General features: G+C 37.4%; 1 protein-coding gene across 1 annotated transcript in view; it reads right to left on the bottom strand.

Moving 5' to 3' along the window:
• RP1 (RP1 axonemal microtubule associated) overlaps positions 1-24,291 on the bottom strand; it is a 189,021-nt gene that overhangs the window by 43,289 nt on the left and 121,441 nt on the right. Inside the window, exons 38-43 of the mRNA XM_050708777.1 lie at positions 13,337-13,468; positions 12,575-12,756; positions 11,924-12,010; positions 8,066-8,198; positions 6,568-6,707; positions 348-413 (exon numbers count right to left, since the gene is read on the bottom strand). Coding sequence (XP_050564734.1) covers positions 348-413; positions 6,568-6,707; positions 8,066-8,198; positions 11,924-12,010; positions 12,575-12,756; positions 13,337-13,468 — 740 coding nt within the window. The remainder of the gene's footprint in view (positions 1-347; positions 414-6,567; positions 6,708-8,065; positions 8,199-11,923; positions 12,011-12,574; positions 12,757-13,336; positions 13,469-24,291) is intronic.

Below are 24,291 nucleotides of genomic sequence, written 5' to 3'. Positions count from 1 at the left end.
ACTGTCTTCTTTTCCTGTCCACTTCATATTTTCCAGTGATACTGTCCCTCAAGACAGCTTGCCTTTTACATCTCTTTCTTTCACCTTCTATTCGTGATACTGTCACTAAAACCTTGTTCCAACTTTTTCATTAATGTAATTCTTATAAAAAGAATATAAGACTGGTAATAGTATATCAGACCACAGATCCATCTAGACCTGTCACCAATAGCTGCCAATAATAGATTCCTGGGGAAGAGTTTAGAAAGAGGGCAAATTTATAGAGATAATTCTTTAATATCAGCATTCTCAAGTGTTAGCAATTTGTGGTTCAGGGATTTCCCAAGACAGAGTGTCTTTTCACTTACCGGTTGTCTTCCATGACAATGTGCAATTGCTCTTTGCACCAACAGGCATTTTACCATCTGCATCATCTTGTGGCAGAAAGTAAAATAGATTAATTATGCACTGTGTAAAAAGCCACCTCCTTTTGCTTTGAATCTGCCACCTGCAGGTTTCATTTAATGCTATTGAGTTCTCGTATTTCATGAGAAAGTAGAATTACTCATTTTATATATGCCATTTTATTTTTCTTATCTCCTTATCCTTTCCTCATAACATCCCTTTTCTAGGCCAAACAGTACTTGTTTGTTTAGTCATTCCTTGTATGAAAGATACTTCATATCACTTGACTTTCTTTTTTATACATCTTAAGCAAGTGAATCAGTAAAAGGCACAGCATTTATTATGCATCCTCACAAGAGAACTTACCTGGAGGCATGACAATATATTCTACATTGGAGGGGGTGGGCACGTCATTTTTTCTGGTAATTCCTGAACAAATGGAATCTGTGGGTCAGGCTCAAAGGGTTACATCAGACCGGCAGCCAGTCACTAGTGGGGTTCCCCACAGCTCCATTTTGGGGCTAGTTCTCTTCAACATTTTTATAAATGAGCTGGATACAGGACTAGAATGCATATTAAGTAAGTTCACAGAAGATACTAAATTAAGAGGAACAGTTGATTCCCTTAGGGTGGAGAGGCCTTGCAGAGAGATCTTGGCAAATTAGACGGCTGGACACTTACCAACTGCATTAAATATAACAAGATCAAGTGCTGGATTTCTGCACCTGGGATAGGGCAATCCTGGATATATGTAAGGACTAGGAGATGGAGTGGCTGATACCCCAGAGGGCTGTGCCGCCATTCAGAGGGACCTCAACAGGCTGGAGGGTTGGGCTGAGAGGAACCTCATGAAGTTCAACAAGGGCAAGTTCAGGGTCTTGCACCTAGGGACAAATAACCCCAAGCACCAGTACAGGCTGGGGGTTGACCTGCTGGAGAGCAGCTCTGCAGAGAGGGACTTGGGAGCCCTGGTGGACAGCAGGCTGACCATGAGTCAGCAATATGCCCTTGTGGCCAAGAAGGCCAACAGTATCCTGGGGTGCATTCAGAAGAGTGTTGCCACCAGGTCGAGGGAGGTGATCCTCCCCCTCTGCTCAGCCCTGGTGAGGCCACACCTGGAGTATTGTGTCCAGTTCTGGGCTCCCCGGTACAAGAGGGACATGGAACTATTGGAGCAAGTTCAGAGGAGGGCTACAAAGATGATCAGAGGACTGGAGCACCCGTCATATGAGGACAGGCTGAGAGAACTGGGCCTGTTTAGCCTGGAAAAGAGAAGGCTGAGGGGAGACCTCATCAATGTGTATAAATATCTGTGGGGAGCCTGTCAAGAGGATGGAGACAGTCTCTTTTCAGTTGTGTCCAGCAAGAGGACAAGAGGCAATGGGCACAAACTGAAGCACAGGAGGTTCCGGCTGAATACGAGAGGGCACTTCTTTACTGTGAGGGTGACAGAGCACTGGAATGGGTTGCCCAGAGAGGTCATGGAGTCTCCTTCTCTGGAGATATTCAAAACTCATGTGGATACCATTCTGCTCAGAAGAGGAGTTGTACTAAATGATCTTCAGAGGTTCCTTCCAGCCTTGGCCATTCTGTGATTCTGTGATTCTGAGATGAGAGGCTGGAGAACAGCCCCGTGAAAAGGGATCTGATGGTTTTGATCAATGGCAAGTTGAACATGAGTCAATAGTGTGCTCTGGCAGCCCAAAGGGCCAACTATACCCTGGGGTGCATCAAGCATGGCATTGCTAGCTGGTCAAGGGGAGTGAGTGATTGTCCCACTCTGCTCTGCACTGGTGTGGCCTCACCTCAAATAGTGTGTGCAGTTTTGGGCACCACCAGATAAGAAGGACAAAACTATTTAGAGAGTGTCCAAAGGAGGATTATGAAGATGGTGAAGGGTCTAGAGGGCAAGACGTATGAGGAGTGGGTGAGGTAACTTGGTTTGTTCAGCCTAGAGAAGAGGAGACTGAGAGGACATCTCATCTCACAAGGGGAGAGGAGGGACAGGTGCTGATCTGTGCTCTCTGGTGACAGTGACAGGACCTGAGGGAACAGCATGGAGCTGCAATAGGGGAGGATAGGGTTGGATGTTAGGAAAAGGTTCTTCACTGAGAGGGTAGTCGAGCACTGGAACAGGTTCTCCAGGGAAGTGGTCACAGCACCGAGCCTGATGGAGATCAAACAGTGTTTGTACAATATTCTCAGACATGGTTTGATTTTTTTTGTGGTCTGGTGTGGAGACAGGAGCTGGACTAAATGATCCTCATGGATCCCTTCCAACTGGGGATATTTCTATGATTCTATGATTCTATGATTCTATGATTTGTTTTGTTCTGTTTTAGTTTGGTTTCACCTCAACTGAACACGAAGCATTACAGAGTTATCACAATGTCATGATCACTTTTCCTATACCTTAATAACATGGTTTGGACTAAAGCAGCAGGATTCTGCAAACAATGAAATTTAGAGAAAAAAAAAAAAAAAAAGATTGCGAGAGATTGCAAGAAACTATAAGAAAAAGCAGAAGAGGAAAGGCAAATATAGCGTAATACTTTTGATAGAAAAACTATGGACAAATCACTAAATATCCCCCCTTTCATAATAAAATGTCCAGCATACAGCTAAACAAAAACATCACAAGGGGTGGACAATTGGCTGACAGGTAGGGCTCAAACAGTTGTGGTAAATGGGTTCACATCAGGCTGGCAGCTGGTCATCAAGGCTCCATTTTAGGACCAGTTCTTTTCAATGTTTTTATAAATGATTTGGATGTAGGACTAGAAGGTGTTTTGAGCAAATTTGCTGATGATACTTAACTGGGAGAAGTTGTTGTCTCTGTTGAGGGTGGAAAGGCCTTGCAGAGAGATCTGGACAGATTGGAGAGCTGGGCAATCACCAACCGCATGAAGTTTAACAAGAGCAAGTGCTGGGAGGGGGCAACCTTGGCTGTACGTACAGACTGGGCGATGAGACACTGGACAGCAGCCCCGCAGAGAGGGATCTGGGGTTTGTGGTTGATAGGAAGTTGAATATGAGCCAGCAGTGTGCCCTGGTAGCCAGGAGGGCCAACCATATCCTGGGGTGCATCAAGCACGTCATTGCTAGTCAGTCGAGGAAAGTGATTGTCCCACTCTATTCTGCGCTGGTGCAGCCTCACCTCGAGTACTGTGTGCTGTTCTGGGCACCACAGTACAAAAAGGACGTTAAACTACTGGAAAGTGTCCAGAGAAGGCTACATGGTGAAGGGCCTAGAGGGGAAGACGTAAGAGGAGTGGCTGAAGTCGCTTGGCCTGTTCAGCCTGGAAAAGAGGAGGCTGAGGGGAGACCTCATCACGGTCTACAGCTTCCTCGCAAGGGGGAGTGGAGGGCCAAGTGCCAATCTATTCTCCTAAGTGAACAGTGATAGGACCTGTGGGAATGGTGTCAAGCTGCAACAGGGGAGGTTTAGGCTAGACGTCAGGAAGAGGTTCTTCACTGAGAGGGCTGTCGCACACTGGAACAGGCTCTCCAGGGACGTAGTCAGGCCACCAAGCCTGTTGGAGTCTAAGAAGCATTTGGACTATGCTCTTAGTCACATGGCCTGAATTTTTGGGTAGACTGTGTGGAGCCAGGAGTTGGACTTGATCATCTTTGTGGGTCCCTTCCAACTTGGGATATTCTATGATTCTATGAATTTCAGTAGGTAATAGGACACTAATTTTTTTTAGGAATCTAGCACTATATTATTTATAAGAAAAGGGTAAATTAAGCGTATTTACTTAATGACATGACATATGTCATTTTCCTCTGTAGTAAATTAAAGGAGGGGTAAGCTTCATTGAAATATATACCTTTACCTCTTTTCATTCTTCTCTAAATTATTGGTTATCTTCGTATTACAATCGGCAATGAGGGTCATTAGGAATGTGAAATGACACATTCAAAAAGTCAGGTAAACTAGTATGTAAGTGTCCTGCATCAAAGTGCACAGTCCTCTATATCACACAGTCCATTCACAGCAACAGTTTTCTGAATATAATACCTAGAGCTGAGCTAAGAGATCTATTACAAAGAAGAAAAAATGGAAGCAGAGGAGGTGTCAACAAAATTTTAAAGAGGTTGTAAATATATTACTTAAGTCAAAAAAAAAAAAAAGATATTAAAAAAGCACCTCTGAGGAGGAGGACTTGGGGGTGTTGGTTGATGAGAATCATAGAATCATAGAAGCTCAACATGAGTCGTCAGTGTGTGCTTGCATCCCAGAAAGCCAATCATTTCCTGGGCTGCATAAAAAGAAGCATGGCCAGCAGGGCAAGAGAGGTGATTGTGCCCCTCTACTCTGCTCTTGTGAGACCCCACCTGGAGAGCTGTGTTCAGCTCTGGGACCCCCAGCACAAGAAGGACGTGGGGCTGTTGGAGCAGGTCCAGAGGGCAGCAAGGATAATCTGCGGGCTGGAGCACCTCTCCTGTGAAGACAGGCTGCGAGAGCTGGGGATGTTCAGCGTGGAGAAGAGAAGGCTCTGGGGAGACCTTGTAGCGGCCTTCCAGTACCTAAAGGAGGCCTACAAGAAAGCAGAAGAGGGACTCTTTCTCACGGAGTGTAGTGATAGGAGAAAGAGAATGATTTTAAACTAAAAAACGTTTAGATTAGATATTTAGGAAGAAATATTTTACTCAGAGGGTAGTGAGGCACTGACACAGGTTGCCGAGAGAAGCTGTGGATGCCCCATCCCTGGAGGTGTTCAAGGCCAGGCTGGATGAGCGTTTGAGCAACCTGGCCTTGTTACAGATGTCCCTGCCCATGGCAGGGAGGTTGGAACTAGAAGGAAGGGATTTTAAGGTCCCTTCCAAACCAAACCATTTTATGATTCTATGACATACAGTGTTAACTAGGATGATAAAGATGTGTTCTTCTACTCAAGAAACAATGAACAACCCAGAGACATAACAAATGAGCATAGAACAGAGTTCTATAAAACCAAGAATGGCAAAGATGGGGTGACAGGGAAAAAATCATTCACACTGTCTTCCAGCAAAAGAATGGAAATCAGATGGAACTGGTATATGGAAGGTTTATGCGGGCTATAGTTAAAGTGTGGTCCATACTACCACAGGACATTGTGGATGCTCATCACATGTTTAAAAGGAAATTATGTGAATTTATGAAACAAATTATCAATGGCTATAAAACAAAAGGATGTTGTGGCTGGTTCAAGACGATATTTAACTGACAATAATTACAGGCTGGGAGAACAGCCTGGTGAGTATATACTATGTTTCTCTTGTTTGTATAGGTCTTAGGTGGAAGCCAGCAACTGGCTGCCAGCAGAAACATGAGCCTGGACTGGAGATTTGTGCTGAATCAATATGGCAAACCTACCATGGTTTTATTCTTGAGAAAATATTTTGACATTGTAATGCAAATAAAGAAAAAAAGTGTCTAAGGGCAAAGCTAGCGAAGCAGTGGAACAGACTGCCTAGGAAAGCTATGGTATCTCAATCACAAGAAATCTTAAGAAAAGGTATGAAACAAGTATAGGGGATCCTGTTTCATTGCACAGAGATCAATTGAAAGGTCTTTTTAAAATCCTATCTAGGGATATCCAGACTGATTCCAGGGCATGTGTGAACATGTTGTGTAGATATAGTCATTAATATTGTAACTGGCAAAGGTTGACCAGAAATTCTCTCCTAGTATTTATCTTGAGCAGTTACAGTATGTTTACAAGCAGTTTTACCTGTTTATGATTCTACTTATAAATAGGTTAATTAGCATATAATAGTTAACACATTTGAAAACGCTTTTTAACCTGTATCAGAACATATTTTTTACGAAGCAGATTTTAAAGAAGCAGTCACAGGAAGAAGTCACATCATATCACTCTGATATTCGTATGTAAGTAAACTTCACAGACAACTGAAAATTAAGCCACATAATTTTATGTATCATTGGGTTTAATTTCAGTTTCTAAGAACAGTTACTAATGGTTTGTGGCTTTGCAATTTATTGCAACTTGAACTTTTCTTGAACTACAATTCAAATTCAAGTAAAATGTCCATTCTTAGTAAGCAACACATCTTTTCCACAGGTTACTACAGTGTAAAATCAGTGCTTGTATCTTATAATTGAAAAGAAATATGGTTTTGGAAGAAGGCAATAAATGAAACACATTAAACAGGTAAGGAACGTAACTCAGTACTAACCTGTCCTCTTTCAAAATGTGAGTGGTTTAGCCTTCTTTTGCAGGAATCTCCCTGCTCTCCAAATATTGTGATAAATATGTCTGCATCAGTCCCTGATGCAGGCAATGTTCCCGTATGAACACTGACTGAGTAAAGAACTTCTGCCACGAGAAATCAGTGACACATTACCAAATCAATGACACAAGATGTTACCAAATCAGCAAACTTAGCAGTGCAATTACCGATCATTATAAATCAATATATTCTAGGTGAAAGATTGATTTCAAGACCAAGGAAAGAAGTTTTCATAATTGACATTAATGTTTTGTCTGAGTTTCATATAGCTTGCTAATTACCTCACAACAACACAGTACAGCATTAAAGATGAAATGTCCGTTATGAATCAATGCAACAATCCATGTTTACTGTTACAAATGCGGAAAACACTGCCTTAGTTGTGGAGTCTTACCCAGTGGTCACTGAAATCAGCTAAAAGGATCTCACTGATTATGTCAGGCTTTTTAATGAGCTTTAAATTCTTGTAGGAATTAAAAATTGAGTTAGGATATACCAATGTAATAATGTTGTACCAAAGGATAAACACAGATACAACACAGATGAAATCCACTCTTTTTTTCTGGATCAACTGCATTCTGTTTTTGCCTGGCAATTTGATAATTATGGCCAGCATCAATTAATTTGTTCAGGAAAAATGGCTCAGCTATTTATTAGGTTATGTATTATTATTATTATTACTATTATTATTGTTATTATTCACCACAAAGAACAGCTTGCCATGACTTTTTGCTGATGAGTTATGTAGTAAATATTGCTTGAGACAGCAGGACACATGATTTTTTCTATATGGGTTTGGTGAACTATGTGAAGAATTAAATATTATAACAGACTACTAAGATCTAGTTAGGTAGCAAATGTAAAAAGTTTTAAATATTTTAACTGAGAGGACTTCTATTCATTGAGTATAGTGAATAATCTTTGCTAAATATTTTCTATAACGTAGTCAGAACAAAGGAAGATGTTATATTTTAAATACAGTGATTAAATGAAACAGTGATTTACTGCAGCAGAAATGGGGTTTGAATAAAACCTCAGAAATAATGTTTCTTTTTTCCTTCTGTGAATCATGACATTATGAATTTGCATATGCCTTTTTTAAATCTGTGATTTCCTCCCTCACCTAGTATAAGTGTCTTTTTCTGAAGATTCAACAAAAATATACTAACTGGGCTTTATGTATTTTTCAGACTTTCAGACTGGTACTTAGCCTAGCGAACACAATATATCAGCTGGTTTTAACCAGAAAAAATATGTGAACCATACATGTTATTAAAGACCCAAGTATTTTGACTGAATGTTTAAAAATAATTTTGAGTGAGTTTTTTATTCTAAAATGCTTCATAGTCTTGCTCGTTGTGCTCATTCCATTAGGTAGTTCACAACTTTGTGGGAGTTTGTTTGTGTACTTGCTTACGTATTTATTTCTTGTTCAGCAACATACCCCTGAGTGGTGCTTTTTCTGGTCTGACTGCTGCTAGCTCTGTCACAGTCTCAGATCCATCTTCTCCAAACAGACACTGGGCTTCAGTGAAAAAGCCCAAGTCTTGTTTAGTGTCCAGATCTTTTAGCCGAAGCTGCAGGCAGAAACAGAAACAAATGTCCTTCTCTGAAATATTTTGTTTCTTGTTTCCATCCCTGTAGAAACTGACATTTCTTCCCATTTTTGCACAGACAATTTATAAAAGCTATCACATTCTGCCTAAGGAGAACTACAGTGGGTGCTGCAGACTCCTGATTCTGCAGCCTGTTGTTAATGGCTGTATTCCTCAGGGAGTATTGACACTGGCATGGGGCCTGTTTGTAAGGAACCAAGTGAATGATACGGATTAAATTGACCCATACGTACTTAAAATTCCAGAATTTCAAATTTGCCCATTTTTTCAAAAAAAAATTGTTTTGCTGTTTTTTATTTGTTTCGATGTGACTTGCTGTGTCACAGCTAGGATTTTCAAAGTTGGCAGAAATTAGGTGTCATTTGAAGAATGAATTCCAATAGGAAGTGTGAGCCCATGTCCAAATTAATTCCTCCTACCTTTAAGTACTCCAATGGAGACTGGTAAATTAGGTTCCAAATCTGTGAACTTAGAACCTCCAAACTAACTGAAGAAGCATGGCTTTGGGATCCTGCTTTCCTAGCTCCTGATGCAGTTAATGCAGAGATCAGGCTCACAAGAGGGCAACCTAGGTCGTGAGTTTTATTCTAGGGCCATTCATAAAATACAGAATAATAAAGTATCAAGCATATGCAGGAATATTTCTGGCTACAATATTCAGGACTGAATGTGATACATAGTTAATAACTGCAAGTCTGCAGACATGACTTCTTAAGACTTTAGAATCTCTTTGTATAGAATTATTATATACACGACAAGAGGAAAAGTAAAAGGAAAGAGAGGAAAATGAAAGCGGAAAGGGAAAGGGAAAGGGAAAGGGAAAGGGAAAGGGAAAGGGAAAGGGAAAGGGAAAGGGAAAGGGAAAGGGAAAGGGATAGGAAAAAACTTAATGTCACTTGTAATTGAAACCTTTAGGCAGGGATTCCCAAAATTACTATGGTGACTTACTACCCCTGCTGGCACCTGCAGCAGCAACAGAAGCTTGTGCCTCATCATACAGGATACACAATACCACTGTTTGGAAACCCTGACTTTTGAGTATGCATTTCCTTACATAGACTTCAAGTGTAGGCTGTGAAATGCATACATTATTATATCATTGAATTATATAATTTATTAGGAATTTGAGAGTTTAATTTTTAAAAAAATTGGCAGACTTGTTCCTAAAAATATAATTACTGAACATTTTCCATTTCTGCTTATGCCATGTGCTCAGTGCTTCATAAGATCAAGCAAAAAGCTTCCAGATGAATGTAAACAATTTTCCATGATGATTTCCAGAACCAAACTGTTAGTAGTTTGAATAAACAGTGGGATTTTTTAGACAGTATTAAATTCCACTGAAATTGCAGTGTGTTGTGTATCCATTTTTGCACCTGCAATAACTGAATATCCTTACTAAATGTCTATCTTCTTTTCACACACAGATATCCTCCCTAACTTCTATCAGTATAAATATCCCTAATTAAATATCAATGAGTATCACGAACTCCTTCAGTAGTAAAATTAGACAAAGGGTTAACTATATAATATAATTATAACTACATAAACATAACAGAAACTGCCCCCAGTTGTTTTTTTTTTTTAAGTGTAAATTTATGCAGTAAAATGTACCTGACAATTTCTTGTTAGTCATAAGATTGCATCTAAGGGTGAATTTCATCTCAAATCATATATTATTTACATTTTACTTTATGAAAGTAAAAGTAATTTTTGTTTCATTTTGGAAAGGGAGAGAGACTGCTTTTAAGCAAGAAATTTTTTTCTCTAGTATATAAGTCTTCAAAAGTTACAGAAAATATATAAATTCTAGCTAAGCTTGGATCATTTTCTAAAAAGTATACAGTAAAACATAGATCAGCAGGAAAATTTCTGGTAGCCCGATGCTACTGTAAAAATCAGAATAGACAAGAGAGTAGCAAAAGGAATGTAGAGATTTTATCTCTATTTTATCTTTTGCAGTGGCATCTGTAGTCTGTGGTTTCGTGAGATTTCTGAAATTTTGTCTATTACTTCTTTCATTTAATGAGAAAATAAGGAAGACAATTATTCGCCCTTTTCAACTGGGACTTGGCTTGACCACTGATTCATAGTGAACTTACACATACTGACTGACTCCAATAGACTTTCGATTTCTATAAAGCATATCTATTTTTTTACTGCACTGTAAGTTCTATTAAAACCAAACCAACACTCTATATTTTAGATTAAGATTCCATATATAAATAATTTATAAACAGACTGATAAATGAGTAATAGATTTTAAAAGCACATTACTGGCACAAGCAGTATATCTTACTGTGGCTACTGTTGTGAGTTGTAAGTGCACCAGTAGAAGAGACTACACAGGTCTATAGCAAGCCATTGACTTGCAGATAGTAAAAATGTATAGCTACTAATAAACCATTTATTAAATAACTATTGAAGTATTTAAAAGTATGAACAAAAATCACTTAGCCATTTGCAGAGGGTTGTCTTTGAAAAGAAAGCAGACAGCAAACTATGACTTTTATGAATTTTCTGCCATTTTTTGAGCCACCTGTTCTGGGGAATGAAATCTTACGTTACTTAATTATGTAACGGATGTTGTGAGGGTAGTGTCAGTCTTTAGAATGTTTTATCAAATGGCCTGGAAAGGTATTTCTAAAATGAGAAATTAGTTTTGCTTACCTATTCTTCCATTCTTATAGCCTGATCTGAGACTACAAAATTAGCTGACAAACACATGTTGGGAGAGAATACGAAAAAGATAAACTCCTCCTCTACCGTCAGTGGAGCTCATAAACTTAGACTTAATGACCCCTTGAATATCACAAGCCCATTCAGCTTCTACCCTGGAATGCAGCTGTCTCTAGCGTTTCCCATCAGAACAGTTTCTAGACTGTTTATTGATCTAGGGAATCACCCCTTGTCTGTTTAAATCTACAGTAGGGTAAAGGAACTGTGTGGCCCAGTTCAGAAAACCATTATTCTACTATCTTGAGAATTATTCAGTGCTATGTACACAATACTTTTTGGACACTTGCCTCCGGGAATAGTTCATTAACGCAACTTCTCTTTGCATTAACCTCCAAGCTTAATTTTTTTTTCCCCAAAGCCCAGGTGTTATGAGGACCAACACCCTTCTATTCAATCTTCCTACACACCTGGGGAAAGGTATACATTTAAAATCTGCTTGAATCATAATATTGACAACATTAAATCATTTCACTATCCGTTTTCTTGAGAGAACTTAAGTACATATTAAATCTCAGTCAGATGTTCAAGGTCCACTGACGAATGTGTTGTACTGAATAAATAAAAAAAGCACCAGTTTAATTGTTTTCCACAATTAGGCTGCTCTGTGTCAGGAGGTTGTCAGTATTTCCATGCAGGGATTAGCATCTTCTAACATCAGCAGAAAATGCTGCCCTCCACGTCATGATGAACTATGCAGTATGGATCTCCACATCAGTGAATCGGTATAGCTATCTTTGTGTCAGTAGGCAGAAGTAAGGTAGGTCTGCCCTCAGAGAGATCTGGAAGCTGCAGACAATCATCTGTAGACATAAGGTAACTGAGCCACAAGGTGTGTGGCCCTGCTGATGTGGTGCAAAGCTGAAGCTACCAATCTGTCTTCAACAACAGCTATTTATACTAGTAGTAAGCAGAGTATTTTATGTTTATATGTAGTGCATTTGGAATACCTTGTGAAGTTTAATTCCTCTTCCCAAACATGGACTGGATAACACAAAGGAAACTTTTGTTATATCTCCAATATCTCCAACAGTCAACTGTTAGAAAAATAAAGAGGGAAAATTGAAGTGATGTTTATTGCCTATTTGCAGAAGATGACTAATGACTGAATTTTCATGTTTAAGAAAAATGTTTATGAGAAGGGGTGGCCCAGTTTCAAACACCTGTCCAGAAGCTGCCACTAATTTAATGCATAAATCATAGAATTGGTATTTGACCAGGCCCAAGCTCATGGTAAAGATACATAGCTTCTGAGTAGTGAAAACATATTAGATAAAGTTTGAGAAATAAAAAGTAAAGGATGTACTAAATAAGTTCTTTAGTTATTGACTTACTGTTAAAGACTACTAGCCTTAATTCAAAGTTAGTAAGGTTTTTCATGCCAATGTTGCAATTGACTCAAGAAGAAAGCTTTGGTAAGTCTTATGTATCAGCCCCCATGTAAGAACTTCTTCAAGTGCTGTTTATTTAAGATATGGGGGTGTAAACATTAACTCTGTCAAACAAAAATTCATTCCACACAACTTCACATATAGAGCTTACAAGTGTTACTTTACTGACAAACTTTGGTAAGATTTGTGTAAAATAAAAAAGAAACTAACCAAAAATGGATTATCATTCAGATTCTGAACTTTCTGTGCAGGAGATTTCCCTCTTCTTCCAAATACAACAACCTGAATATCAGGCACGTCTTCTGGTACCTGTGTACAGTGTACCCACATTTGCCATCGTCCTCTACTTTTAGTATCAATTTGTTTTGTAAGAAGAGATGTCACAGACATTTCTGCATTGAGAACAAACATATATTCAGAGTCCATGTCTAGGTTATAAGACAGCATGAGCCATAACATAAAATTGTTTTGCCTCGTAGGGCTGGATCCAGCACAAGCAAGTCAGGCGGCAAAGTCACAAAAGCCCTATTACTTATTGTAGCCCTGTGAAGGTGTGGAAAACCAGGCTAGCAGCCTCACAAATCCACACGTGACATTTGTGCAGGTGCCAGGCCTACCTTCTTTGCTTTATTCCAAGGACAGGATACGTGCTGCCAGCACTTGCTGCTACTCACCAAGGGTGATGCCAGCCATTGAAAGGGTAAACTACTCATTACCACCTCCTCTGGCAGCAGCACGATCAAGCTGTGCAGCATTGCCATTCCCATCTTTTCCATCCCAGGCATGATTTCTTCCTCCTCCTCCTTTTTTTTCAGAAGACATGATTTGCCTTGGGCCTGGCCCCAGCCACTCACACGTTGGTATACCATTGTTCAGTTTGGCTACACTGTGAGGTAGCATTGTGCTGACTTTATTCTGCTTTACCATGCAATAGTGATTCACACAAATTGAGGACATTTCTGCTGGCATTACCTTTGAGCGGAATTACCACTTCTACAAAATCTTTCTTAGAGCATTTATTGATCCAGTCATTGTGAGCAAAGACGTGAGAAGAAAAAGGGTAGCTGACTTCTTTTATAACAATTTTTTCCAAGAACCACTCATCTGATTGAAAATAAACAGAACATTATTAATTTATACTTTTTAAGCAACAAAATGTTCTGCGTATGCAGTCATAATTTTCTATCTTTAGAAAATCAATAAAATGTTTTCTTTTGTCTGACTTCTTAAGGAAACAAGACTTCTGAAAATATATTGACTGTGTGCGTATGTGTCTGTCTGTTCTCCTACTCTCTGGTATATTTGATATAGCGAAGAATTCTTAAAGTTTTTTTCAGACCTTGTGAAAATAAACAACTGGACAGATTAGATCTATTAGTGCCCCAAAGGATGGGAAGGCACAGAGGTCCCACATATGAAATGATGTTATAAATGTCCTAAAGGAAAACAGTATATCAGGATTTCTACCATACAAATCCATAGAATGGATTGGGTTGGAAGGGACCTTAATTATCACCTAGTTCCAACCTCCCTGCCATGGCACTATATCAGGTTGCCCAGGGCCTCATCCAACCTGGCCTTGAACACTTCCAGGGATGGGGCATCCACAACTTCTCTGGGCAACCTGTTCCAGTCCTCACCACCCTCTGAGTGAAGAATTTCCTCCTAATCTCTAATCTAAATCTCTCCTCTTTTAGTTTAAAACCATTTCCCCTTGTCCCGTCATTGTCTGACTGAGCAAAAAGTTGCTCTCCATCTTTTTTATAAGCCCTCTTTACGTATTGAAAAGCTGCAATGAGGTCACCCTGGAGCCTTTTCTTCTTCAGGCTGAACTTTTAAAAGTTAAAACCATTCACTTTCTCCTATCACTACGCTCCGTGAACAGAGTCCCTCTTCTGCTTTCTTGTAGGCCCCCTTTAGGTACTGGAAGGCTACTGCAAGGTCTCCCCAGGGCATTCTCTTCTCCAGGCTGAACATCAAAAAAAGCTCTCAGCTTTTCAAAAAGCTCTCAGCTTTTCTCTCATAGGAGAGGTGTTCCAGCACTTTGTAGCCCTCCTCTGGACCTGCTCTAACAGATCCACATCTTTCTTGTGCTGGGGGCCCCAGACCTGGACGCAGCACTCCAGATGGGGCCTCACAAGGGCAGAGCAGAGAGGCACAATCACCTCCCTTGCCCTGCTGGTCACTCCTCTGGTGATGAAGCCCAGGATGCAGTTGGCCTTCTGGTCTGTAAATTTTCCACTAAACACAACTTCCTTTCTGGCAAGGATCTATGCTACCTAATAAGCTTCAAACTTAGCTGAAGGATTTCTCTTGATGGAGGCCATTTTGTTGACTCTCTGGAAACAATGTGTTTGAAGGCTCAGACCTCTGAGTCTTGGTAAAATTGGTTATACTCCAAGTCTTGAAGTCAATGAAAGTTTGATCATTCATTTCAATGTTACCATGTAGGAAATAAATGGGAAATAGTCCCCAGATCAGTTTGTGTATGTGTGTCTTTGAGTTTAACTTACAGAGTTATCTTATATTTTTTTTGTTGTTTTGTTTTGTTTGTTTTTGTTTTGATAAAGATAAAAATAAAAGACTCAGTTTATCATGCACTGGAAAAGATTTATCTGCATTATCGACATTAACCGCATGAGTGGTATATCTGCAGAGCCTCTGTTCTTTTGCTTCTAAAGACTGTTGTGCCAAAACTGTAGCCAAAGTATTGAAGAAAATACCAATTCATGATGCTCCTTGCTGTTGCTATTTAAGAGGTAAGCAATTTCCTTTAACAACAAGAGTTGCTGTTGAGCTGGAAAGAGGACAAGAAAAAAATGCTGCAGGAAATGCAGCCTTTTTATCTGCCACTCAACCTCACTTATTCAAAATCCCATAAGAAAGACTATATTTCTAATGGGATTAGAAGAAAAAACTATGAGGCCAGAACAGCCTTCCTTCCATGTTCCACCTTCTAATCTGATGGACTGATTTTCTTTTCTTTTCTTTACTTAGAAGAAGTAGCGAAGTACTGGGGGAAAAAAAAAAAAAAAAAACCTCTCTTAAAAATGAAAATGTCCATCACCCAAAAATGTAAAGGAAGAAAAAATGTCAAAATTGCAAAAGCATGAAGTCATATTGCTTTGTGAAATATAAAGGCTTAGTTGACAGTAATCAAAAATACATAGTAACTTCTATGGAGAAAAGTTTCACATATAATTTTACCATTTTACAGTGTCACTGTATTTGCTAGGAATGCTTTGCCTATTTTAGTGAAACCAAGTTAGATACTTGACATGTATAGTCCAACAGAAATAATGAACAGCAAGAAATTGAGAGTAATTTCATTTTTTCTAGAATAAAAAAAAAAAACACTTGTGATTTTTAATCTTAAATTTAAGATATTTCTGAAGTTCCAGGATTCCCTAAATTTGATCATCTACATTAATTTTACTATAAGTTAACTGAAAAAAAAAAATTGCTGACCTTTTTTTGGACTCTTAAATCCAACAAGAACTTTGTTCAACTTGCCAAGGTGTACTGCTTTGATTTTGAAAACATCCACCTGCAATGTGAAAATAATTTAAAAATAATTTAGTTAAACTTAATATGTATCTGCTTTTGAATATTTATCATTTCAGCCTTGTGCATTGCTCTGTGTTTTAATGGAAGTAAATTTATCTCATTCATGCTATTCCACTGTCTTTGAGTTCATAATTAAACAGTACATGTGATAACTGATATTTTCTGTACCAGTGAATATTGTGAATTATCAATTTCAAAATGTTGCTGTACTTACCAAGAAGTAATTTTTAAAACATTAAATACACATTCCAGCAGTAAAGTGCTCGTGTCTAGTACTTTCATAGACTAAAACAACCATATCTGCTCAATTTCTACTTGTGTTGAAAGTTACTTTGATCCAGAAGCTAACTCAATGAAAGTTACAGGTGTTCAATAATTCTGAAAATGTGAAGCAATTGCACTTTCACTAAAAATAACAGATAATTTAGCAGGAATTAGGTAAATGGGAAACAAATGAATAGCATTTCGGTAAGATTTCAGCCACTGTACTATTGGAATAAAGATTTTTCATTGAAGCCATTTCTATGATAGATTTTTATCATACACTAGAACTGCATGATGAACATACTTCATGGTATCTTCCCTTCTTTCCTACTGCAAATCTTAGTATAATCACCTTCTTGACCTTACATGTTTGTTTTCTTCTTTGCTCAGTCATCTTTCTTGACTATTAATGGGAAAGCTAACATAAGTCAGCTCACACTGGCACTAGGGACACAGCTTAAAGCGTGCATTTCTTGGCTTTTTTGAACTGGGCCTTAGAAACAAGGTTTGTAAACATGATATTCATGAATAGATTTGTCTAATCTCTTGGGAAAACAAGTGCAAAATCTCCACAAGTAAGCCTCTTTTATCTCTTATGACTTCATGAGCTATCCTGGTGTAGACAGAGAAAAAGTCTTTATTGGGTTGAAAATGCAATTTCAAGACAAAAAAATGGGGATCTGCTTCGGGTTGAGAAGGCAAAAAATAAAAACCTTTTGTTGATTCCAGAGTTGCTGCCAAGTACAATGACTTACAAAAATTCATGTTATTGTGAGGACCATGTTGATCACAAGAGTCAAGTAGGGAAAAAAAAAAAAAAAAAGCAAATGCTAAGAACAGAGAATTAGCCATCTGGGAACAAGTTGGAATAAAGACAGCTGTTAAAAGATGAATTTCCAAATAGCTGTTAATGAGATCTTTTCTACAGAAGAAGGTGACTAAGGTCACCCAGGATATAGAAAAGCCCTTTAAAGTTCCAAATTCTTCCAAACCTAAACACAGACCAAACAGTAGGGTCTAATAAAGTGTCAGCTAGATATTTGCTTTTGATCTGAAATAGATATTTCTGTTTGACCTGAAATTTGTTTTAGTTACTTTATTCTTAAGTCAGTAACTACTCTAGGAATTGGTCTTCTAGGAAAAGCCCTTTAAGACTCAAAAATGCAAGAATATGTTTACAATGTTTAAAAGCAAGAAGTGTGTGGAAAAATTGGAAACATGAAAAAATAAAATGCTGCTTGGAACAAGGACATTACTTTCAGGAAAGTTAATAAGAGAAGGTCATGGTCTAATGTAAGTAGAAATGCAATACTATCAGCTCAGTCAGCCATATTAAAACAAAGTACAGATACCTCTCTGGCCTTAAAAGTCTGGAATATTAAACTAGAACTTTTAGAGTATATTTAAAATATATTGAAGTATATTTAGAGTATATTTAATTTATTTAAAAATTACTTTATCAATTTAATTGCTTTACCATTCTGTAATGCTTAAAATGTCACCTATGAAGACAATCACCTCTTAGTTACAAGAGAAAATCGTGTATAAATGGAATGCAAAAGTTAGTAAAGTATTTTTGATACTCTGTACATGAAAACTTGTATGTAAACATAAGTTTTAACAAAAAGACACTCACAGATTCAGTTACATTTTTGCTCATTGTTTTACCTGCCCTCTAGCAAAAGTGATCAGGCTGTTTCTTGAGTTAAGCCATCGTTTCCCTGAGTCACTCCTCTCTCCTTGAATACAAAGATAAGCCTCACCAGTGGCATCTGCTTTCTTCAAGTCTCCCGTGTGCAAATGGATTGAATATTCCACAACTTCAGAAAAAAAAATAAAAATATATATATATATATATATGTACAAAAACAAAAAGTCAGCATGAGAAAATCCTGCTTGTCTTCCCGCCCAACACCTGTGTTATCTACCAATCCCTGGTAGAAATCATTGCAAATGTATCAGAATCTCATACCATATTTTCTTCTTGAAAACGGAGCTTAGCACTTATAAAGTGATTTAGAAGAAAGCCGGGATCTGATTGTCTTAAGCGTTAAACTCATGTAATTGTCTTCACTGAATTAATGCATCAGGACTATCAAGCTTTCTCACTAGTCAGACCATAACACTATTAGAAACAACTTGAAGTTAAAACAAGTTAATGTGAAATAGAAATAATGAATTAAAAATAACTTCAACATCTGCTTTAACACATAAATAGAAAATCCTCTTCACATTTTGTATCAGTCTCTAACGAACCTCCCATGTACATATAATAATGCTCATATACAAATCAGCTGTAAAATTTGAATGTGAAATGTGAAATTTGAGTTTAAGGGAAAGCATTCCTGGTTTTCTCGGCTGTGGTGATAGTAACAATTAGAACAGACATGTATGGCCATGCTGTGGAGCTGCTTCTTCCTTGCCTCTTTCTGACACAATACACAGGGAGGTGATTCAGAAGAGATCAGATAACATCATTTCCAAAGAAACTTCATAGAAAATTCTTATATTCATTTTTTAAATGACTTTAGCTACCAAATTTATAATGGAGTCAAGGAATAAGGAAACACTTAAACAGAAGCAGGTCACAATCTCAGTATTCATGGTTATTTGCATCATCTTAACAAGAAGGAGCTCAGGGAAAAAAATGAGAAGTTTTATATTTGTTTCTTTGTATTTTTAATGTTGAAAGCCTGCTCTTATTCAGACTACAATAATAAATCTGTGCTAATTTGTATACTGCCAGTGCTGTGACTTTAGGTATCTAACTTTGGTTGTTATGTTAGGAATATGAGCTCCTTATGTAGTCAGCAGAGAAAGGTAAGTGCTGTAGAAAACTCCTAAGATGGGTTCCCCTATATTCTAGAGATGGACATTAAAAGTTAGGAGTCTAAACTTAGACAGTCTGGATGTTCTGCTTCCAACTTCAAGCATTGTTACTCTGACCTAAGGAAAAAAGCTGTCACTTTGCAGCCACGCTGGCTTGTAAAACACATTTTTCCAATGCACTTCAGAAGGAGGAGAACATTTTTATCCACTGTAAAAGTCACATTTGGGATGTGGGTAATAAGCAATACACACATACCATGAATGTATTCAAGAATGCATTTATTATCTCATGAACGGTTTTTGTCATAAGGTCTAGGATTGATATGTTGAAGGACTGAGCACCCTTAAAATCCAACATTTTATGTGTACTGAACTATTTTTGACCATTCCAAACTATTCAGCCACAACTCCCACAGTCTTCATCACTGGCACAGTAAAGCAAATCTCAGCAATGTCTAGACTGTGTGACAGTTGCATTCTGCAGAAACTCTTCCAGCCTCACTCTGCTGCTTGCCCGTACCTTGGTCCTGGTTTGCTTTTCCAGGAAATGTGTGTGTACGAAGAGAAATAGTGCTTTACACAGACACAGAACCAAGGAGCAACTGAGAAGCACTTTCAGTTGCACAATTGACAATACAAGCCAGAAAGCATTGAAACACACATTATTCAAAACTGAAATACATATTTCAGTCTAAAATACATCACAAGATACACAAATAACTCAGTATAGATCCTGGAAACTTCTGATATTTTCAGTATAGTTTATCTCTTGAATCAAATTTATTCCAAGACAGAAATGGCTCCATTTAGCCAAACTACATCCTCTAAAAAGATTTATGAGAAATTTCTGGTAGGTTTGAGAATGATTGTTAAGAACCCAGAGCTAAGGCTGTCATTTATTTTCATGCGTAGGTGATAGGAAAACAGGGAGGAAAAAAAGTGTTCTGAGGATATTTATTTTTAAGCTTTTCTTACAGGTCTTTTCACAAGTTGGTGCTATTCATATTGAGTGTTATAATCAAAAGGCCTGAATTCAAATATTGTGACATCTTATATAGCTATTTCTTTATGTGTCTAAAATAAAAAGGTCACATCACTGGAATGAGAGTGGTTTTGCATACTGGGTGGTTTTGCATACTGATTGAAAAATGAATATCTAAAAGGATTCATTAAATAATAGGGGCCATATCAGTCTGCTAATGAAGGTGCGCTCATTGTGATATACTGAAATGTCTTTGTTTCTCTTCATGTTTTGCTATGTGGGGATGGTAACTGAAAAAATCTGTTTTCTGAAAAGTAACTTTATTTCATTGTGTCATTATTAACTTAAGGGATTTTATCCTGGATTTTTTTTTTTCCACATTTAAACCATGACCTGGGAGAGTGCTTGTAATTGATGACACTGCTTATGTTTGATGATAAGAAATAGAAAAAAAGTTTTCCTAGGCTGGAACTATAATATATCTCATCCCTTTCTTCAAGGCAGGTAAATATGCACTGTCAGATGAAAGACAATATAGTTGCAATAAAGGGAACTTAGCTACGCAGACTTGCCCTTGCTGGAGATCTAGATATTTGAAAGCATATGAGCTGTCCAAGAGACTCTTTGGAATTTAGCCAATGGCATTTTTGCTTTTAGAAGAGCTAGGATACAAAGGTAAGCCTCTATATTATTCATCTAGACTGTTGTAGGTATACTATACGTATAACTTGCTCATGTGAGCAGATCCATTGAAGTCAAAAGGCTGCTTGTGTGAATTAGATTAGAAAGAGTTTGGACCACAGATCTGACCACTCATGTAGCGTGGATTAGAAATCACAATGTCTACAAACACTTTTACTGCTTTGGTCCATGATCATTAATATACTTAATCATGGTCTCAACTTTAATCACACGACTAATTACTTCATAATATCTGTATTCAAGGGAGATACGTACCAAAAATTAGAAACATACCTAATATTTTTGCTGAGTCAGAAGTTCCATATGGAACTGTTAATGCCTAATTCAAAGCTCACTGTAGTCACAGCAAATATTTCGCCTTTAATTTTCAAAGATTTTGGATAAGAGAAAGGACTGTTGCTATATCAGCAAAACAAAACAAAACAGAACAAAATATACAAAGGAACTCCTATGAAGGAAGGCATAATATAAATGAGACTCTAGGGAAAAGGGTAAAAGTTTTCAGGGTGATTTGGGACTATTCTCACTATCAAATACACAACATCCCTCTACCGACAAAAATCTACTAAAATAAGATGTTCTGTTCAACCTTGCCATTCTTTGTCTCTGCCCAATTCTCTTTATGAAAGAGGACTGTTTGAGATGTAAGTCAATATCATTGAAAATTGGAAATGATCACCTAGTGCTCATTAAAAAGAGAAAAAGAAAATATGAATTAGACAGGATCATCGATCTATGATTGATGATCTATGATAAGGTGTTACCTTGAATTTGCCATTTTTTTGTTTAACTTACTATGAATCAAAACTTATTCAAATACCATTTAGAGCAAAATTCAGTAACATTTGCCTATATAAATCTCAATACCTTTTCAGGGTAAACAGTTTAAATGGCACAACCATATCCTGTCTGAATGTCAGAGGTACAGTTAAACTTTTTACACTATTATGATTTTAGATTTGCATTGAAATCAAGTGGTACAGGTATTTTTTACAATGGGGGAAAAATACGAAGAAAGGCTCAAGACTGTGGAGCAAATCATCTTGTACCCATTCAATATTTGATATTATGAATCTAATCAAAATACAGGGTTCATCTCTACTTAAGTGTGTGGTAAGAGAGGCCTGAGTTAGCAGGAATCCGAATTAGTCAAATTAAGCAGAATACTATGACTCACTTCACCACCTCAACACCCAAGCCAGACTCATTCTTGCTAGGTTGGTGCTATGTTTGAGCTAACAAGCCATGGCTAATAAGTCTAATAAGTCAAAAGAATACATTAGCTGAAGTATCTCTGAACTACTTTCATTTTGGAAGGTAACATGGAATTTATCATTGCGTCTAATGAAAAGGGAATTACTTGATAAACGTGAGCTGCTGGACTGAATGGTATCTAGTACAGTGAAGTATCAATAAGCAAGCTAATACTTCTCCATGCCTCAATACATCATGGTACACTACTACATAACAATGACCTATTATGATTAACAAAGCAGTGAAAAAGTTATATTTTATCTATATACTGTAAAAATGTAAAGCTGGGTGATTTTTTTATTGAAGATGAATATGTTTGTTAATACAGATGTTTATTGCTACAGATGTTAAGCACTTTAACTCATGATCTTATGTTAACAGACTTGGTAGATGGAGGGGGGATGGTGGAATTTGTGTTCATGTTGTGGAAAAAATACTTAATTTGCATCACAGAACCCTAATATGAGCCAGAAGAGTCCAATTCATAACTGGTGTTAAAATACATTAGTAAATATAAGGTAACACTCATCTTCAATGGTTACTTTGACAACTACATATTGCAAGTTCTTCTAACTTCAGGTAACGTCTATGTTGGGATATATATTGCTATATAACTTCTGATACATGATTTCAACTGCATTTAACAAAAATGGCATTCTAAAAATCATCAAGAAATCATCTAGAAAGCATCAAGAAATACAGAAGCTAAGAGCTAGAAGTTCTAAAATTTTAATCGTAACTGAAAACATCATTTTCAAAAGCACCTCACAATTTAAGCGTGCAATGACTTTGTGTCAGTATGAGTGTTAATATGCACATTAATGTCCTTTGCAGAATTATCACAGATTTTATAAGGAAATAATAATAATAATAATAATAATAATAATAATCAGTGTATTTTATTTTGAAGTCCACCAAGATGCATGATAAATAATTTAGACCATGACACAGATAGACTAAAAAATATGTTTATAAAATATTAGGGTGGATAGGTGAAAGAAAAGAAAATGGAAAATGTATTTGCTTCTGTGATACTAGCTAATATCCAGAAGGCAAATACATCCCTGAGATAATGCCACAGAATCTAATGCAAGCATGCAAGACAATTGTTTGACCTTGGATATTTAATATAATTGTACCATGAAGTTACCTATAGGCTGAGCTCGGGCACTCATTTTTAAGAAATAAATATTACAGATGACAGAAAAAGCAATTTCAGAGAATCAGTTTTAAATATTCGTGCATATGTGTTTTTTTTGTTTTGTTTTGTTTTGTTTGTTTTTAATTATTAAAAATATATTCAGTGACAATTGATAACTGTAATTTGCTGGGAATTAAATCATCCTCATGTCTCACCAGATGAGATGATGTGGTAGCTTTACCTTGCTGGGCAGCTGAACCCCAAAACCACTCTCTCACTGCCCCTCCTCAAAGAAAAAAGGAGGAGAAAATACAATGGAAAAGGCTCAAGGGTTGAGATAAGGACAGGGAGATCACTCACCAATTATCATCGCTGGCAAAACAGACTCAGCATAGTGGGATTAATATAATTTATTGCCTATCACTAGCAGACTGGAACTGTGAGAAACCAAAAGCAAACTAAAAACACCTTAAAGAAGTAGCTGTGATTTTCCTGAAGATCACAAATGAACACAGATACCTATTTTTGCCTTGCTAAATTTCATGGAATCACTTAGTTTAGAAGAGAAGTACTTATAATTACATGGCCTTCATTACAACCAGGCAGCTGACATAACTGATAAAGGATATTCTTTACTTGGATGTTTTTTTGCATTTATGTTGCTCCCTAAAGAGTTCTCTACTTGTTGTTTGATTTGTCTGGGAATAGCAACGATCTTTATCATTCAGAATTGTTCTTTTGTCTTTATTTGAATTTATATTACCAAGACATTTATTGAAGACATCTCCATAAATGTGTCTCTTTAGAAGAAATAATGAGTGCAAACATATACAACTGATTTGTCTCCAGTAGATAAGCTAGAATACAAGGAAGAAGCTGACATTTAGAAATTTTAGACTGAATAAGTGTTGGGGCCACAGAGAAAAAAAAAAACAAAACTGATTGGTATTAATAGTTTCAGTTGTGGATCATTCATAAGGTGTATCTTTAAATATCTCAAATGTCATTACTTCAACTGTGGACATACGTGTGAGTTCAAAAGGACTGCTCACATACTCAAAGTCAGTTAAATCTAGAAGAGAATTCCTCCTAAGGCATTTCCCTTATTCTGGACTCCACTAAATGGTCTGTGTGAAGCTTCCTAGTTAGTAAATACTACCCAACTATGTGACAATTTGTGTCAGAAAC

The sequence above is a fragment of the Cygnus atratus genome, chromosome 2 (assembly GCF_013377495.2).
Source record: "Cygnus atratus isolate AKBS03 ecotype Queensland, Australia chromosome 2, CAtr_DNAZoo_HiC_assembly, whole genome shotgun sequence".
NCBI lineage: Eukaryota > Metazoa > Chordata > Aves > Anseriformes > Anatidae > Cygnus > Cygnus atratus.
Note: the sequence above shows the minus strand (reverse complement) of the source record. Positions and strands in the feature narration are given on the sequence as shown.